A 20,765-nucleotide genomic window follows, 5' to 3' on the forward strand; every position below is an offset into this window, starting at 1 on the left:
TCGAGGTCAAGCTTAGTGCCAGTAAAAGTTTTTAGTTTCCCAAAGGCACCCAGCCCATTTTCTGTAAGTCTGTTCAATTCTGTCAAGCAGGATAACATGAAATATTCCCACCTTAGTTTTGAACAAGAGTGTGATAATGCTTTTCCATTTATTTCAAAGGCCATCATCTTGTTGATCTCTTTTCCACAGTAATAGAATGTGGGTGCCTTCAGAGAACAGTCTATAACAACTCTCAGAGCCCTCTTTTCTGGTTTATAACCAAAGGCTCTGTGTGTGTGAAATGATATCATTTCTTATTTTCCCTAAATGCAAAATCATTAAGTCAGGTGAGTCTGCCTCAGTAGCATCAATTGTTTTCACTTCAGACACAGCTTTTACTATCGTGAGGTTTTAATACACAGACATAATGAGAAGAAAGAAATTGTTTAGAATGGTTTATCATGGAAGCAGGGTTAAGGTTATGAAATGAAAAAGGGTTAAAGAAAACTTGAGTGGAGTTTTAGGAACATTTAGGAATGGTATGTTCAATCAGAATGTAGAATAGCTTCCCAGGGGAAGCTGTGAAAACTCCCTGAGTTGGGATATTTATAACTAGGCTCAACTAAGGAATAAAAATATGCAAAAGGGAACCATCTTGTATTGGCAGAGAATAAGCTGGCTGACCTCATTGACCTTTTGCATCTCAAAATTCTGCAAGCATATGAAAAAAGGACAAATATTTTCTTTTCTCATTGGAAGTACTAGCAACTTGGGCATTATGACCTCTGTCTGGAAGAAAAGGACAATGTCGCTGAAATATCATGCCAGAAATCCCATTAAAAGCAAGCACTTCTTCAGTCTATTCTGCAATTGATTGGCATTGTTGGAATTATATTTAAAAAGGAAGCATATAATATACATAGTGTATACATATGGATAGATGGATAAATACATATTGGTAGATAGATATAAATAGATTGATGTTGGTATTCTTTGAAACACACCAACTTCCCAGTTTGTTTATTCATTTCCCATGACCTACTTCTCTACTCCATCTCACTATACTCAGAGATGGACATAGTCTTGATCTTGCGGTCACCTACCAGTTCTACTTCCATTTTCATGAGCTCTTAAATTCCTTTATTTGATCACAATCTTTTATCATTCCATTTCCTTATAGTATTTTCTTTGCCACATACACACACATACATCCATATATATACATACACACATACATATATATGTATATGGATATATGGATATGTGTGTATGCCTTATGACCCCCCTAACCCTGTTTTTTTGTCCTCACTTTGGCCTCGAACTCTCCATTCTCAGCTGTTCTCTCTATCCTTTATCTCATAGTGAACCAGTTCAATTCTGTTCTATCATCTACTTTCAAGTTTCCTACACCTTTACCTATGGTCAATTATGCCCTGCCAAGCCTCAAATTTGTATTATTTCCACCATCTAATACTTTCATTCCTATTCTTCTACTAAACAGTTGGACAAAGATGGAGAAAATCACAAAACCATGCTCTCTGGGCCCACTACAAATTTATGTTACATAATCTTAACTGGGCCATCACATGCAATCCTACTACACCTCCATAATTGATTCCTGATCCCAGTTACCATAGGAGTTCTTCCAAACCTTGTAATCCCTCCTCAAATCTCTCATGATTCTCCCTTTTCTTGCATTCTCAACTGAAAGCCTCGACTCATATTTCACTGAAAAAATATAGGCCTTTCAGGTAGAGCTCCCTCTTTCCCCTTTTCTTCATATCATTTCACTTGAATACCTTCTCCCACTATCTCCTTCACCCCTGTCTCACCTGAAGAGGTGACCTTATTCCTAGCAAGGCAAACCACACTACATTCACAAGGGATCCCATTCCATCCTATCTCCAGTAGATAACAGGTTGATCCCTCCATCATTCCTACTCTCTTACTATATTCTTTAATCTTCCCATGTCTTCTGGCTGCTTCCCTGCTGCTGACAAGCATACTCTTGTCTTTCTCAACCTTAAAAAAATCCCACTGATTTTGTTCATCCCTGCTAGGTATCATTCTCTATCTCTTCTCATTTTTGAGGCTAAACTCCTTGAGAAGGACATTTACAATTGATGCATCTACTTCCCTTCTTCTTACTTGCTTCTAAACTCTCAAAAGTCTGGCTTCCCACCTCAACATCCAACCGAAATGTCTCCTCAAAGTTACAAGTGTTCTCTTTATTGCTAATACAGTGAGCTTTTCTTAATCCTCATCCTTCTTTACCTCTTGGTAATCCCTGACACTGTCAATCATACTTTTTTCTAGGAGGCAGCTAGGTGGCACAGTGGATAGAGCACCAGCCCGGAAGTCAGGAGGACCTGAGTTCAAATCTGACCTCAGACACATAACACTCACTAGCTGTGTGACTCTGGGCAAGTCACTTAACCCCAATTGCCTCACCAAAAATAAATAAATAAGTTGGGGCAGCTAGGTGGTGCAGTGGATAGAGCACTGGCCCTGAAGCAGGAGGAACTGAATTCAAATCTGTCCTCAGACCAAACACTTACATTTACTGCTGTGTGACCCTTGGCAAGTCATTTAACCTCAATTGCCTAAAAAAAAATCATACTCTTTTCTTTGATGATCTCTTCTCTTTGGGTTTTTGTGACAGTGATATCTTCTGGTTCTTCTCTTTCTAGTCTGACTGTCTCAATTTCCTTAGCTGAATTTTCACGTGGTTTATGCCTGTTAACTGTGAGTGACCACCAAAGTTCTGTCCTAGGCTGTCTCTTCTTCTCCTTCTAAACTATTTTTCTTAGTGATAATATTGGCTCCCATGGATTCAATTATCATTTCTATGTAGATGATTCTTCAGTCTATTTATCCAGTCCAACTTCTCTCCTTACTTCCAATCTCACATCCAACTGTCTACTGGATATTTCAGACTGAATGTCCTATAGATATCTTAAACTCAACATATCCAAAATTGAATTCATTATCTTTCCTCCAAACCTCCCTTCTTCTTAACTTCCTTATTGCTGTTGGCATCACCATTCTCCCAGTCACCAAGGCTTGCGATCTAGGATTCATCCTCAACTCCTTACTCCCTCTCATCCCCCATATCCAATCTTCTGTCAATTCCTATCAATTCTTTCTTTGCAACATCTCTTCTATACACTCCCTTCTCTCCGATATTACCAGCTCCCTAGTGCAGGTCCTTATCATCAAATCTTTCTACACTTCAATACATTCTCCACTTAACTACTAAAGTGATTATTTCTAAAATTCATATCTGACCCATCATTTCTCCCTCATCCCCATCTCTTACTCAGTTAACTCCAGTGGCTCACTTAGTTTGCCTTTTAAATCCATTTATAATTTTGTCCCTTTCTAGTTTTCCAGTCTTATTAAACTTTACTTTCATCCATGTATTCTGCAGTCCAGTGACACTACCTTTCCATTCCTCACACAAGATACTCCATATCTTCAGGTCCTTAATTCAGTGCATTTTCATTGGCTGTCTCCCATGCCCAGGATGCTCTCTCTCTGAGTCTTTGTTTTCCTCATTCCTTCAAATTTCAGCTAAAATCTCACCTTCTGCAAGAAGCCTTTCCCAGTCCCCTTTAATGTTAGTGCCTTCTCTCTGAAATTAATTAACTTCCATCTCTTCTACATATATCTTGTATGTACATAGGTTTTTGCATGTTGCTCCACCCTTCCACATTAAACTGCCAGTTCCTTGCAGGCAGGGACTAGTTTTGCCTTTCTTTGTGTCTCCAGCCCTTATCGTAGTGCTTGGCACATAGTAAGCACTTAATAAATGCTTGTTGATTGTTAATTATTTAATTGTTGTGTATATTGTTTTTCTGATTCTGTGTACTTTGCATCTATTCATGCAAGTCTTCCTCTGCTTCTCTGTAGTCATAATAGTCATCGTTTTGTTACAATGCAGTAATATTCTCTTACATTCTTGTTTAGCCATTCAATTAATGAACATGTATTTTTTCCCAATTCTTTTCTACAATAAAAAGTACTATTGTAAATACTTTGATGTATATATTGGGCCTTTCTTTCTTTCTTTCTTTCTTTCTTTCTTTCTTCCTTTCTTTCTTTTTCTTTCCTTCCTTCCTTCCTTCCTTCCTTCCTTCCTTCCTTCCTTCCTTCCTTCCTTCCTTCCTTCCTTCCTTCTTTCTTTCTTTCTTTCTTTCTTTCTTTCTTTCTTTCTTTCTTCTTTCTTTCTTTCTTTCTTTCTTTCTTTCTTTCTTTCTTTCTTTCTTTCTTTCATCATTGTCCTCCTTGTTGTATATAACTAGCAATGGAATCTCTGGCTTAAAATATATGGATAGTTTAGACCCTTTCTTAGAAAAATTCCAAAATACTTTCCAGAATGTTTGCACCAATTCACAGCTTCACCAACAGTAATTAGTGTACTTGTCTTTCCATAAGAAAGATTGTCTTACCCAAGCCCCTCATTTTCCAAATTTAGGAATTCATGTTTAGTGATGCAATGTGATTGGCTCAACACTCAACATATAAATGCATTTTTAATAAATTGAATCATAGGAAAAACACTAGGGGGACAGACCTTTTGAAAGGAATTTTGGTCTTTTTTAAGCCAATCATACTCTAATTTATCATTTGTATAAATCTTATCTCTCTCCCCCAATATTTAAGACTATTTAAAATTGTATAATATGTGTTTATGATTTATGATTAAATAGATTTAAAAATAACAGCTAGCATTTCTATGGTACTTTAAGGTCTGTGGAGCACTTGACTAATATTATCTAATTTTATCCTAATAATAACTCTGGAAGGTAGATGCTATTATTACCTTCATTTTGCAGATTAGGAAACTGAGGCAGACTGAAGTTAAATGACTTGCGAAGGATCAGTTAGTAAGTGTCTGAGACAGGATTTGAACACTAGGTTTTCCTGAGTCCAGATCCAGCATTCTATCCACTGTACTACCTAGCTCTCAAATTTTCCACAGACTCTACAAAAGAAAAACCCATGAAACACACCCCACAATCAACCAAAAAATGAGTACTAACTACATTATAAGATCCTAGGTGGCAAGAACCTAGCACCACATTTACTTATTTATTTAAACCATTTATTTACTTATTTATAACATTAATTTTTTAAAAATTTGAGTCCCAGAAGCTCTCCATTTTTCTCACCCCTCTCATACCCATTGAGAAGGCAAGCAAAGTAATATCAATTATACATGTGAAATCATGCAAAACATGTTTCCATATTAGCCACATTGCAAAAAAAAAGCAAGAAAATAAAGTGAAAAAAATGCTTCAATCTGCACTCTGATTTCAGCAGATCTCTCTCTAGAGGTGGATAACCTTTTTCATCATGGATCCTTTGGAATTATCTTGGATCATTGTACTGATCAGAATAGCTAAGTCTTTCACATTTGATCATCCTTATACTGTTGCTGTTACTGTATACAAAGTTCTCCTGCTTCAGCTTGTTTCACTTTTCATCAGCTCATATAAATCTTCCTAGGTTTTTCTGAAACCATCCTGCTCATCATTTCTTATAGCACAATAGTATTCCATCATAGTCACATACCACAACTTGTTCAGTCATTACCCAAGTAATGGCACAGTGTTGATTGCACCTACTAGAAACTTATGAAGGGTTTGTTGAATAAATCAATGAGTGAAAACAAATCTACAGTATATCTTTGGGGTTTTTTTAAGGCAGTTGGGGTTAAGTGACTTGCCCAGGGTCACACAGCCAGTAAGTGTCAAGTGTTTGGTCTGAGGCCGGATTTGAACTCAGTTCCTCTTGACTTTAGGGTTGGTGCTCTATCCACTGCACCACCTAGCTGCCCCTACAGTATGTCTTTGGATAAATTGATCTGTATATCAAGGTGGTATAATGGATAGAGAGTTGGACCTGGAGTCAGAAAGATTTGAATTCAAATCCAGTCTCAGACACTTTTTAGCTGTGTGAACCTGGGCAGGTCAGTTAACCTCTGTCTACCTTTGTTTCCTCATCTGTTAACTAGGGATAAAATAATAGCACTTATTTCCCAGGGTTATTGTGAGAAGAAAATGAAATATTTGTAAAGTGCTTTGCAAACCTTAAAGTGTACATAAATGCTAGCTATTATTGTTATTACAAAAGAAATACTTGGACTCAGAGGAATAACAGGAATGAGCAGTTTCTGAGTAGTATAAATGGCTCCTGCAAATTGTATCTACATTTGCCTTTAGAGCTAGCTTTACTTAGCTTGCCGGAGTGCAATCTCAGATGATATTATCTGATCCAGGTCGTCACTTCTTGTAGTGTTTACTTAATTCTGATCCCAATAACTAACACAGATGTGCATCAATTATTGAGACTGGAGAATTCTTTGGCAAACATACTTCTCTGATGAGATCTATTGTTAGAAAAGTAGGAGGGTAAAGAGATAAAAAATGCTGATGACCTAGAAGTTAGAAATGAATAGTATTGCTATGGCTTTCTAAAAACAAAACAAAACAAAACAAAACAAAAAAACAAAAAACAAACAAAAACCACATAGAAATAAACAAATCAAGAGCAACAGGGTTCTGCTCTAGAATGCTAATACAGGAGAGATGGGGTGCTTCCTTACTAGGGGGTTCCTTCTCAACCACTTATCACAAAGTACCTTCATCAGCCATGCTGCCACTGGGGATCACCCCCAGATGGTCAGGTACAATTGGCCCCCTATCCCAGCATCAACATATCCCTCCCTTCCATCCCCAAGAAGCTAAAGGTAAACTCACTGAGAGATGTTCCATAATGAAAAGACCTTCTGGTTAGATCATCCACAGAATGAGTGGGAAATTGGAAAAAAAACTCTATTGAGTATTTACTATTTGCCAAGCATTGTACTAAGCCTACCGTGGGGTGGCAGGTGAGGAGAATATGGAAACCAAAGATACGTCCTGCCCTCAAAGACATTGTAATAAGGAAAACCAAGCCTCCTCCATTAACTCAATTTGTCCCAGGTACAATTATTCCTAGTCATTGTTCTGAATGTTTTTTAAAAAGTACAAAAAAATAAGTGATGAAAAGGCTTGGCACCACCTGATTTCACAGTGTTTTTCTGACACCTCTGTTAAGTATAAATTCCCAGATCTTAGTTGACAAGGTAGAAGCCAATCACTTTGATTGAAATAAGTCTTGCTCTTTTTGCATTCTCACTTTAGTTGCCTCTGATAAAAATACAACACCAAGCAATAAAATGTCTTGTGAATGCCTTGGTAAGTCTGAGCGGGAGGGTTGTATAAAAAGCCTTACATTATCTGATTCTGGTGCTGCTGTGGTGTAGCAACATGTTCTAGTCATGCCTGCATTTATCAGAAGGACCAGAGGGGATAGAGTGCAGTAGATAGAAGAAAGAGATATGGAATAACATTTGTTCTTTTCATCTTCTCTCATTTTATACCCTGTTCAGCACATTCCACATTAAGATTTCCTACTGATCTTCCTAAAAGGGATAATAAGTGTATTTCATTAAATATGTCTGCACAATTTGGTTCCCAAAAGAGAAGAACCCATGTTCCCCTCCTCCAAAAAATATTGTGGAAGAAGAAGTAAAAATCTTTGGTATGAATTTTCAATTAGCTTGTAACTTTATCATCCTATAACTTTTTTTAGGGGATACCCATTCATTCCCCAAGGGAAGACCACATGGAGGAAGCTGATACATTCTGTCCCATCAGAATGTTATCTATTATCTCTGAGTCTCAAATCTGTAAGCATGCAAGACAATTATTAAGAAGCTGGCAAAATGCCCAATTCTTCCTCTGCCACCTGCATATAACTCCTGTTAGCACAATGGACAGGATCTGGCCAACCCTGATTTTAAAAAGGGCTGCCTTTGTTATGATCCAGGGTTCTTTTCAACAAATGAGTTTGTTGATCTCAATTCAGCCTACACATCCTGTTCTCATCTCTTCTTTCCCTAAGGATTGGCCACATTACTTATTATTATGGTTTCTATACAGTTAAACATTTTAAAAGTTCTTTAGCATAAGGTTAAGCTTTCATGAGGTTTTATTTTTGCCTAATATGCTGATGACAACTACTCTTTGGATCTTATGTGAGCACCTGTGGCAGAGTATTTGCATTTGACTCCTCAAATTATCCAAGGTGAGGAAGCCTAATCTGTCTACATTTGGTGAATGGCTGTCAATGTTACTGTGCTGCTTGGCCAGGGGAAAGTTACTTTTCTCTGCTGTTTATTTGTCTTGTTGAATCAAGACTCTCAAAAACAGGATGGAGGATGAACCCAACTAGGCAAATCCAGTCTCAGATACTTACTAGCCATGTGATCTTGGGCAAGTCACTTAGCCTCTGTCTGTTTCCTCATCTGTAAAAAGGGGATAATAGTAGTTTTATCCTCTGGAGCTTTGTGAGGATAAAATGAAATATTTGTCAAGTGCTTTGCAAACTTTAAAGTGCTTTCTAAATGCTAGCTACTATAATTATTATTCTTATCATCCTTATCATACATGATCTACTTGTAACTGTTTGTCTACAAACTTCCCAATAATAAAGCAAACATGAAAATTTTGAGAGAAAGTGTTTAATGGTAGAATTAGATCCTCTTAAGAAGCTCATACCTTACTGTATCTTGTCTAGTCCTTTTCTCAAACATTTCGTAGCTTGGATGCCAAGCTGGCTTCATACATAGAGAGAATAAGTGACAGCCTACATGAAATGATTTGAAGGCTGCCAAAAAGTTAGCTTGATATAGGATAAATAAAACCATATTTGGAGTAAGGAGACCCAGAATTGAAAATTGACTGCCACTTACTAGACATGTGATTACGAGCAAGTCACCTAGCCTCTTTGAGCCTCAGTTTCCATAAAATGCAGGCAGTATTTGTTTTACCAAATTAACAGGAAATTGCTTGTAAAAAAGTCAAATGCTATATAGATATATTCATCACCCAGAACTTCCATAAGTCTGAGATCTTTTGGCCCACATTCAGTCTCAGGGCTTCACTAAAAGAACAATATCTATGGCTCATCATTGCCCCTCATCTGAGTTTATACTCTGGGAAATCTCAGGATGCAGTTTATGGATAGTTTGTGTCTAGTTTTCACGAATATGGTAATGGTGTCCCCAGCTCCCAAGCTGGCAGTCAATATAACAAATACACTTCAAGAAGAGGACAGCCTATATTTCACTCCTAGAAAATCCAGAAGAACTCATAGGATCTAACAGATACATGAAACAACAGATATAAAGTTCTTGCAGTAGCCAATAAATAACCAATATAATTCTTCACTCTCTCTGATGGTTCCCACTTTTCCCCTAGGATCCTAGAATCCTTCCAACTCAGCATCACTCTATGGTTTAGTGTCCTTTAGAAAGAGAACTTAAAGTAGGATTGCCATTGGGGTAATACCCTAACATTTCATTGTATCTCTGTTTCTCACAGGGTCCTACACGGTCCCTCCTCACCCTAAGACACTGTGATATGAACTCTTCCTGAAGGACAACCCATATTTTGGGGCTGCTTCATCCCATATCTTTACTGTCCAAATAATTTCTTGTAATAGCAGATGATGGCAAAGTCCCCAGTGTTGTAGCTTTAGTCTCTTTTTGATCCTCCTTCCACGGTGGGGGGAGGGGGGGTTTGTCACATCCTCTTCTCTTTCCAAAAGCCATGCTGTTCAGAAACTCTATGTCTCTATGAAACCAAATTTCCAAATTCTTGAATTTGGGTTTATCCCCTCACTGCCTTGGATGTTGTTATGTCTTGAGCTAGAAAAATTGACTTTCACATCTCTGACTTTTGCTCAAAATAAGACCCAGAAAATGGGTGAAAGTAATAAGGAACTTCCTTTCTAGGCACCATGGGAGATTATATGCAGTTCCCGTGTGCTTCTTCCCCAAGGCAGCCATTAATGACTCTTGGTATTGGAGGGAAACAGTGGACAAATCAGGCTTTACCCTATCCCAAGAGCCTAGGCCATGGGCTCACTTATATAGGCAAGAGTCCCTCCTTCTAAGTGTCAGAGCTAATCAGTTCACTTGGGGTTGGGTGGCAGACCTGTTCAATGAAATGTAATTAGCAGTTGTTTTTTGTCCTCCTAATAAGAAGTATGACCATTCTCTATAGAGAAAAGTATTTTCAAAAGGCCTAGAAGAATGTTCACTGGCGTATAAATTCATCAGTTGATTTGGTAATTTCAAAACTATAGAGATTATTGAATGACTGTTGTAAGTCTGACCTGAGCAAAGTACAACAGGACTACCAATCAGCCTGCAAGCCTTTACTATGCGCCTACTATATATATTCCATGCACTGTGTGAGTCACTAGGATGCAAAGACAAAGATAAAACAGCTCCCTCAAGGAGCTTACCTTATTCAAAAGGAAATGTAACAAGTATATAGATAAATATAAGAAACATACAAAGTAATAAAAAGTAATTTAAAGAATTCAAGAGAAAGGGGCAGTTAGGTGGTGCAGTAGATAGAACACTAGCCTTGGAGTTGGAAGGACCTGAGTTCAAATCTGGCCTCAGACACTTGACACTTAATAGCTGTGTGATCCTGGGCAAGCCACTTAACCTCATTGCCTACAAAAAAAAAAAAAAGAATTCAAGAGAAAGCTATGGGCTGGGTATGTAGATTTGGGGCAATATGCCTGGAAATATAATTGAACCCATGGGAGCTGATGAGTTCATTTCTTTTAGGGGAGAATGACAACAGATGGCAGGGGGTAGGAGTAAGGGTGGGGAGAGAGTGGAATGAGAAAAAGATTTATATATGAGATGATGATTGGACATGGTATTGGTGAGGGAAACTGGGGATGGAAAGAGCTGGGAATTCTGGATGGGTTTCTGGGATATTCCAAGTGATCCTGTACCCAGACTAAATTTACATTCAGTGTCGACTCTATATTCTCATTCAAAGATTAGGCACATTCAGAAGATGCCCTGCCCTGAGAGCCAACACTATCCTCCCAATCTTTGAGTCTACGGAAGCCCAGGCCTTCTAGTATCTTTGTTGTCCTGAGGTTGCAGGATGGATCTTAGGTGGATGTGGGTACCTTTTGATGAAATCTGTCTATTATCTCTGCCTGCCAAAGGCCCAAAAGAATTTGAACTCACACCAGTCTCTAGATTTGAGCCTCATTCCAAGATGGCAGGGGAAGACTCACTCTCAGAAGATGCCCCACTTGTGGAGAACTTATCTCCCAACCCCTGAATCCCTGGGAGCACAGGTCCTCCTAGACCTTGGTACTCTTGAGAGCAGGATGTCAGTCTACAAACTACTTCATGTCCCGAGGCAGCAGCAAGCACTGTTTTCTAACATCCTCTGACAACTTTTGCCTATAGTTCCTTGGAAGTCTCATAACTCAGCTCCTTTAGTGGGTTCTTATCCAAGATGTACTTATGCTCCACAGCCCTCACTGGGACCAACTAATAGTGAGTCACATCTGCAGACTCAGCTTGGAAAGGCAGAGTTGATGGTGATAAAGTATATCAACACTGAATCAGAAAGGCCTGAGCCTGAAAGAAAAGGACATAGTACTGTCCTTTTGGCCATTAAGTGGCTGAATACAGTTTTTATAATGATGTTAAGCATGACTTACACTTATGATCTTGCACAGAAAAATTATGAGCATTTTAAGTCAGCAGAAAACACTGTGAAGAAAAGTTGGTCAGGCTGATAGCATGCTCTCCAGATATTGTGGTGTCATGGAGGCAGTGTGGTGGAGTGGAAAGAACAGTGGAGGTACAAGACCAAGGTATGTGCATGATGATCCTATTAAAGACAGACTTAGAGAAAGAGGAGTATAACGGTATGATTTCCTTGGGGGAAAGGAGGAGAGAATGATTCTATAAAGAAAGGGTACTAAGTTTGTTGATTTCTATATCCCTCCATATATGGATTATAGAGGTAGGGCAGGTATAGCCTGTTGACCTTATTGAGGAGATAAAGATAGGAAACTCTGGTTGATTTCAAAGAAATAAGTAGCTATCATCCATGCATTTGTGGTAAAGAAAAAGAAATTAATTTGAAATATTTATGGGACATTGAGAAAATGTTTGTTAATTCTGTCCACTGATTTTAGGAGATGGGGGAATAGGGACTGGACCTGTGATTTCACTGGTGTACCAGCTCCTGGATGAGAGAACTTTCTTTTTCATTGAAGGTTGTCCCTTTTTCTACAATACATAGTCTTAGAGGATTGCCAAAAGCACAGAGTTTAAGTGATTTGCCAGCACAGCCAGCATGTATTTCCTGCCTCCAAGGCTAGTTGTTTATCCACTGTGACATACTGCCCCTCTGACTTTAGATGTAAGGAAATTGTTTCTTGAATTCTTCACTAGAGGCATACTAAACTCAGACAATTCTGAAATGCGTAGAGCATTTTTCTCTTTTTAAAGCTACCTATGATATGATTGAAAATAGGCAGCACTGGTAGGTAGAATGCTGGTCTTGGAATCAGGGAGACCCAGGTTCAAATTCTGCCTCTGACACTAGCTGTGCTACCCTGAGTGAGTCAGTTAACCCTTCTGAGCCTCAAACAACACTTTCTAAGGTTTTCTGGTAAGTTACAGGCTAATTTAAGTTTGAGTCAGTGGATTGAATAGCCACTATAAAAGAATCATGAATCCTCAAGTATTGATTCTTCACAAAGAGATTGTTAGAACAACTTTGAAACAGAACTAATATTTAAGCAGATATTTGTATTCTTCTCCACATATATGTGAGTGTGTGCATGGATATATGTACTCAGGGTGGTGTTGCAGGGGCCCAAAAGAAGTAGCAGTAGATGATAGAAGATGCCAAAGTGTGAAACAGATGACTACATAAGGCAGCGATATGATGGAGTGCAGAAATGACCATATTTCCTATGCTGTGCAAACCATTGCCTATATTTTCATCAATGTATGATATAAAGTGAGGCCTTCAAGTCAAAATCTGATCTATCATCACAAAACAACTCCAGATCTTCCAGAGAAAATTATTTCAGATCAAAGGAATTCCAATGTGGGAGAGGTGGAGTCCTAGGGAGTGACTTATATTGCAGTTTGGGAAGCCCATGTGTCTTCCTTTTGCTATGTAACAAGTCATGAGTTAAATTTGAATCTTTCTATTCATCACTTTTTTTTCTTCCTGAGGCTTGAGTCAGCCCTCTTTCTTTGCCCACGAACATGCTGTGATGAAACACAATAGATTTGCTATGAAATGCTCTGGCTTCCATTACAAGGAAACACCTAGGAGAACAATGCTTTGTTCACCAGAGAAAGCACATGGGATGGTCTAGGATTGTGAAAGCTATTTCCTGAATGTACCATAAAGGATGGAGGTGGGGGAGGAAGGGTCAGCATTAGGAGCCAGCTTTTCTGTGATGTTTTGTGAACCACAGTTAGGGCCTTAGGGGTGTCACAGAAACAGAGGTATTCAATTCCAAGGACTCAGCTCAGAAAGGGAAAAGGGATGTAGATTTCAATGCTTGTTATCAGAATTGAATGGCCCCTATCTGAGAGGAAGCATCATATAATATATATTTTTTTCTATTATAAACCTGGTAATGTGAAAAGCTTTCCTCTAGGCATTACATTCAGAATGCTGATCTGCTTTCAGATAACATGTCTCTTGTACTTGATCTGGGATGGGTGTTGTTAAAAAAGAAAAAAAAAGCTCAGGACCTATGGCATATTGTTCTACTTGAAAGCTATTCAATGGTGTAAGCTACTGTATTTTTAACATTATGGGTTCAGGGACCCCAATACTTCAATAGTCCAATGGATCTGTGATTTTATCAAGGCAGATGTTCTCTTCAAGTGAAGTCAAAGAAGCATTTATTAAGTGCTTACTATGTGCCACACTGTGCTAAATCCTGGGAACACACATTGTCTCTGAAAGACAATCCCAGCTCTCACGAGTTTGTATTCTAATGGCTGGGGGGTGGGGAGGGAGAGACAGGATGGAGAAAGACAGGACATTAAAGGAAGTTCAAAAGCAGGAAGTGGGGGTAGGAGTGGAGGAAAAAGTGCCATGGTAGAGAAAGTCGAGAGAGTCAGAAGTAGAGCCAAGAGAGTAATGAAGAAGGCTGGCCAGAGTGCTTTCCTGAAAATGTATGCTATGGGAGGAACCAGCCAATCTGAGGAACAGGCTGAAGGGGCAGATTGTACTTTCAGTGTGAGAAGCCCAGGGGTGGAGTGAGCTTCCAGTGTGAGTAGGTTGCTGTGGTATTGTAGATAAAAACCAGAGTATTAGGAGGAGAGCTTGATGAAGAAAGCAGTGGAGCCCTTCAATGATGCAGTCAGTCATTTATTTAGTATGAGCCAGGCACTGTACTAAAGGCTAGGATACAAAGAAAGGTAAAAGATATTCCCTGTTCTCAAGGAGCTCACATTCTAATAGAGGAGACAACATGCAATCAAATACGTACTCTCTCTGTCTCTATCTCTGTCGCTGTCTCTCTCTCCCCACATATGTGTGTGTATATAAGTATATATGTAGAAATACGTGTATATATATATACAAATACATGTATATATAAATATATGTATGTGTGTATGTATACACACACACATGCACACACACACACACACACACACACACAACACACACAGATTGTCATCCATCCATATCTGCCCATCCTGTTCAGCTCCTGTCCATGTCTTCCTGCATATTTGCCATAGGGGGTCCACTCAGCATGCTAAAGACTTTCTTTAGTTGAAAGAAGTGGCCGTATTTAGTTTAGAATTCTGAGGGCATATCATAACTATCTTTAAGTACTTATAGGGCTGTTATGTGAGGATGCCATATGGAGGAGCAATGTGAAAAAGCTGCAATAGAGCTAAATTTAGGTTTGCTTTCAGGACAAATGTCCTAACAATTAAAATTGTTCCAAAGAGGAATGGTTGCCTCAAGAGGTGATGGTTCTCTCTCCTGAGAGGTCTTCAAGCCTAGCCTGGATGACTGTTTGTTGGATATTGTATAGTGAAGTTTCCTTTTATGTATAGATTGGATTAGACCCCTTCCAATTCTCAGATTCTGTGACTTGATGATGCTAATTCTCTTGACATTGTGTGAAAAATTGGTAGAGTATGTAGCCTGTCCATGGCTTATCCCTTCCTCTAGTTATATTAGCAGTCCTTCCTTGGGGCAGAGTGGGCATGCCATCATACATTTCTCTGATGACAACCTTTATCCTGCTGCCCCGTGTAAATTCTCCTTTTGTAACATATTGCGATATGTTCATATCCACCATGAAATTCTCTACTGAACTTTGAATTCTATTGCTACCTCTATGCAAATGATTCTCAAGTCTCCTTATCCAGCCCTAACTTCTCTTCTTACCTCCAGTCTTGTATCTCCAACTGCCTTTTGGACTTTTCAAAGTGGTTGTCCCATAGACATCTTAAACTCAAATGGAACTGATTATTTTCCCCTCAACCTTCCCATCTTCCTAACATCCCTGGGCCTGTTGAGGATACCACCATTCTCCCAGTGCCCTAGACTTGCAATGTAGGTGTGTCATCCTTTGCTCCTCACTCTCTCTCACCTCCCACATCCAATCCGTTGCCAAGGTCTGTTGATTTTACCTTCAAAACATCTTTCCCATATGCCACTTTCTCTCCTCTGACACTGCCATCTTCCTAGTGCAGGTCCTTCTACCCAGACTATTGCAATAACTTGGTATTTGGTCTCCCTGCCTTGTCTCTTCTTACTCCAATCCATTCCCCACTCAGCTGTCATAAATATCAGGTCTGAACATGTCACTCCCTCCCCATCCCAACCCATTCAGTAAAGTTCAGTGACTCCCTATCATTTCCAGTGATTTGGATCCCCATCAAATCAAAAATCCTCTGTTTGGCATTCAAAGTCCTTCATAACCTGCCCTCTTTTCTTGTGCACAGCATACCTCCTTTCCCCACCCCACCCTATATGCTCTGTGATCTAGTGACACCGACTTCCTTCCAATTCCTCAAACAAGATACCCCATCTCCCTACCCTGGGCATTTTCACTGGCTATCCCCCATGGCTGGAATGCTCTCCTTCCTCACCTCTGCCTAATGGCTTCCTTAAAGTTTCAGCTAAAATCTCACCTACTATAGGAAGTCTTTCCCAATCCCTCTTCATTCTAATGCCTTCCCTCTCTTGATCATCTTCAACTTATCCTATCTATATCTTGTTTGCACATAGTAGATTACACATTTCCCCTATTAGACCGTGAACTCCTTGAAATCACGAGTTATCTTTTGTCTTTTTTGAACCCCCAGGACTTCACACAGGCCCTAACGTATAGTAGGTATTTAATAAATGTTTATTGACTGACTGACTGTATGTGGACCTCAGCTTCAATTCTCTGGATGCTATAGTTATATACCGTGACTTGCAGCCACATGATCAGAAGATCATGGCTCTAGAACTTCAAGATACCTCAGAGGCCATGTAGTCCAACTCTCACTCTTTCAGGGGTAAAAAAATAGTTGGCCAATACCCATAAGCAAAGCATGTATACAGCTAATAGATGTAAAAGCGGGATTGCACATAAACTGCATAGTATAGAACACAGGAGAGTGGAACTAGAATGCAAAGTTTCCCATAAGTTCATGAAAAACATTTTTAGGCTCAGTGTCCATCTGCAAGATGCTATCTAGAGGGGCAGCTAGGTGGCGCAGTGGATTCAGGAGTACCTGAGTTCATATCCGGCCTCAGACACATAATACTTACTAGCTGTGTGACCCTGGGGAAGTCACTTAACCCTATTGCCTAGCAAAAAAAAAATTCTGTCTAGTAATGTGCTTTTAAGCAAAGACTGATTGAGGTCCTAAAAAGTGATCTACCATAGAAGTAGTGGAGGGTACTTCTGAAAGGATAAGGATCAAATAATCAATCAACAATAATTAATTAAGTGCCTATCAATCAATAAGCACTTATTAAGTGTCTACTATGTGCCATATACTATGCTAGGTGCTGGGTATACAAAGTCAGAAGCAAAACAGTGCCTTGTATTCTGATAGCCAATATTCTCCCAGGAAAGACAGTGCATACAAATGTCGTTATTGTTGTTCAGTCATTTCAGTTGTGTCCAACTCTTGACTCCTTTTGGGGTTCTCGTGGCAAAAATAATGGAGTGGTTTGCCATTTCCTTCTCCAGCTCATTTTTCAGATGAGGAAATTGAGGCAGACTGGGTTAAGTGACTTGCCCAGGGTCACACATCTAGTAAGTGTCTGAGTTCAGATTTGAACTCAGGAAGATGAGTTTTCCTGAGACCAGGACCAGCACTCTATCTACTATACCATCTAGCTACCCCAGATACAAATGTAGGTATGTACAAAATAAATGTAAAGGCTTCAGTGTTTTATTATTGGGTCTTCTCTGATTATGTTTATGCTACTCCAAAGTTGCTTATTTTCAGTTGACCTCTACTCATCCCAATCCTAGTCCTCTCTTCTTTTAGTTTCTGCAAATGATTAACTGGAAAATAACAGATGACTAAACAGAGCTCTGAAAAAAAAATAATTCCACATCACTGTAACTTCCCACCTGCTTACTCCCATGTACACATGCTCACATATAAATCATGATACATATCTCTATCTCCTAGGAAGATCTTTCCTGTTTATTCCATCTACTGTGTTTTTTTTTTAAAATCAGGTTTCAAAATTGGAATACAGAATATCTATTTAGCTTAGTTCAGAATCAACTTTTCTTTGTTGAGAGTGAAAACATTTCCCTAAATTTAGATGGATGATACTTTCACCTAAAGCCATAGTTAGAGCAAATAGGGGAAAGTATTTGATGTACTCTATCTGGTAAAGCTCCAGGATACTAAGTATTTGGAGTAAAATGATTTTATTCAAATACATGTTTCTGTGTGTGTGTGTGTGTGTGTGTGTGTGTGTGTGTGTGTGTGTGTGTGTTTTATATTGTAGGTGGGAATGAGATCCCGAAATCAAGGTGGTGAAAGCTCATCAAACGGGCATTTCTCCTGCCCTCAACCCTCCACCATCACCATTACTGAAGATAAAAACCTTCCAGAAGATGCAAAGAAAAAGAAAAAAACAAACAAAAAGGAGAGTGATGTCATGGTCTCAGCAACTGTCAAACGACACTTGAAAACATCTGGAGAAAGAGAACAGGGGAACAAGAAATCTCTCGAGTTATCCAAAGAAGACCTCATCCGACTGCTCAGTATAATGGAGGGAGAATTGCAGGTAAGATCCATTTTTTCTAAGCTATTACTCTCATATATTTTATATGTACATTGTATATAATGCATAAAATTATATAAAATAAATAACAATTCATGTAAGTGTGTATATATTCTGTATGTATGTGTATATATATATATATACATGTAAATATAGCATGTATAATCTAGACCTATGATTTCATCAGTATGGAGGGCTCGTTTTAAAGAAAGTCTTTCTACTAGTGTGGATTGGCGTTTCTTCAGCAACATAGTCTTAGTTATCTGAAGGCACTGAGAGATTGTTAGTCAACCAATCATTTAATTAACAAGCATTTATTAAGGCCTGCTATGAACTAGGATTTGGCTAAGCACTGAGGATACAAAGAGAAAGCCATATTGGTCCTTGTCCTCAAAAGCTAACATTCCTAAGAACTAAAAAATAGAAGCATGTATAGAACAGTTTTACATACATAATACACACATGTATTTATATCTATATACATATATATTTATGTATGTATACATATATACCACATACATATATTTATATCTGTATGTACACATATATACACACATATATTTATATCTGTATATACATATATACACATATATGCATACATATATATTTGCCCTCTCTAGGGCGGGAGCAGAGTATGGAAGAAAAAAGAGAAAAAAGAAAGTTACACAATAACTTTATTATATATTTAAAGGGAAAAGCAAGTTGTACATAATAGATTTGCAGTTTTATGTACAATCATGTTTTTTTTCCCCTCTTCTACTATGTTATGGAAATACTTGTTTAATTTCTTAAGTTCAGAACAAAATAAAATTTTTTAAAAAAGAATGAACATCCCAAAGGGAGAGAGCACATATAGCCAATGCTTCATATAAGATATGTACAGAGTAGGTGAGAAGTCACTTTAGGGATGAATAAATAATGAAGGCATTAATAGCTAGGGAGATTTGGAAAGGCCTCCTCCAGAAACTGACCATGTGGCTCATTTTTCAGTGAAGCCAGGAAGTCTAAGAAGTGGTGATGAGGAGGAAGAGCATTCCAGAATGCAGACACAGAAATAGGAGTTGGGGTATCATGTATTATGAACATTAAGTAATCCAGTATTGCTGGATTTTAGCATAAGTGAAAGGGGGGAAATGTGAGAAGGTTGGAAAGATTAAAAAGGGACCAGGTCTTGAAGAGCTTCAAATGTTAAACAGAGGCATTTATATTTGGTCCAAGAGTTAATGGGAGAGGCAGCTAGGTGGCACAGTGGATACAGCACCAGCCCTGGAGTCAGGAGGACCTGAGTTCAAATCTGACCTCAGACCAGACACTTGACACTTACTAGCTGTGTGACCCTGCATAAACCCAATTGCCTAAAATAAAAAAAAATAATTTAAAAAAGAGTTAATGGGGTAGGTGTGGGGGTAGTGTGGTGACTGATCATACCTACAGTTTAGGAAAATCCCCTTGATAGCTTAGTGCAGGATGGATTGGAGAGAGAAGGGATTTGAGATGGGGAGACAAGTTAGGAGGACACTGCAATGGTCCAAGGGAAAGGTGATGAGGTCTTTAACTTGGTTGTTGGCTTTGTGAGTAAAGGGAAGATAACGTTTTAGAAATATGGAGAAATCAATGAGAAGATTTGGCAACTGATGGTTTGTATAGGGTGAGGATGACACCAAAGCTGCTAAACTGGATGACTGGAAGGATGGTAGTGCTCTCGACGGTTCAGAAGAAGGGTGGTTTTGGGGGGAAACAGATACAAAGCTCTGTCTTGGACAAGATGAGTCTGAGATGCTGAAGGACAGCTGGTTTTAAATGTTCCATTGGTAGTTGGTAATATAGGACTGGCATTCAGGAAAGTTACTACAGCTGGATATATACATCTGAGGGTCATCTATAAAAAGAAGATAATTGAATTCATGGGAGCAGATGAAATTTCCAAGTGAGAGAGCATATACAGAGAAAAAAGAAGGCCCAGTGCAGAGCCTTGGGGTCATCCATAGTGAGTGGACATGGCACAGATGAAGAACCAGCAAAGGAGACTGAGTGGGAGGGGTCAGACAGCTAGAAAGACAACCAATAGTAAGTTAGCATTTTTATGGCACTTTAAGGTTTGGAAAGCAATTTATGTTTTCTCCTTTGATCCTTACAACAACCCTGCTATTTTTATTCACATTTTATAGATGAGAAAACTGAGAGTTATATAGGTTAAGTGATTTGCAAGGGTCACACAACTAGTAAGTATCTGAGGCAGGATTTGAACTTAAGTCTTCCCAAATCCAAGTACAACACTTAATCCACTGAACTACCTAACTGCTAGAGAGAACTCAGAGACAAAAACCCATAGAGGAGAGTACCCAGGTAGTACCCAATACAAGGTAGGCAAGAGTGTCAAATGCTACAGAGAACTCAAGAAGGATTAGGACTGAGAAATGTCATTAGATTTGTCATTAAAGAAATTCTTGCTAACTTTGGAGAGAGTAGTTCCAGTTGAATCCACAAGTCAGAAGCCAGATTGCAGAGGTTTAAAAGACAGTGAGAAGAGAGGAAATGAAAGAATTAAGTGTAGATGGCTCTTTCAAGGAATTAACTTTAGCTGAGAAGAGGAGGACA

The 20,765-nt window shown here is 38.8% G+C and overlaps 1 protein-coding gene across 2 annotated transcripts in view; it reads left to right on the forward strand.

The window, feature by feature from the left end:
• The window catches only part of FILIP1 (filamin A interacting protein 1), a 260,849-nt gene that overhangs the window by 95,491 nt on the left and 144,593 nt on the right, over positions 1-20,765 (forward strand). For both annotated transcript variants that reach the window (XM_021000129.2, XM_021000130.2), the window contains exon 2: positions 17,889-18,170. In XM_021000129.2, coding sequence (XP_020855788.1) covers positions 17,895-18,170 — 276 coding nt within the window. In that variant the 5' untranslated portion in view covers positions 17,889-17,894. The remainder of the gene's footprint in view (positions 1-17,888; positions 18,171-20,765) is intronic.

This window comes from Phascolarctos cinereus, unplaced genomic scaffold, assembly GCF_003287225.1.
Source record: "Phascolarctos cinereus isolate Bilbo 61053 unplaced genomic scaffold, phaCin_HiC Scaffold_5;HRSCAF=322, whole genome shotgun sequence".
Taxonomy (NCBI): domain Eukaryota; kingdom Metazoa; phylum Chordata; class Mammalia; order Diprotodontia; family Phascolarctidae; genus Phascolarctos; species Phascolarctos cinereus.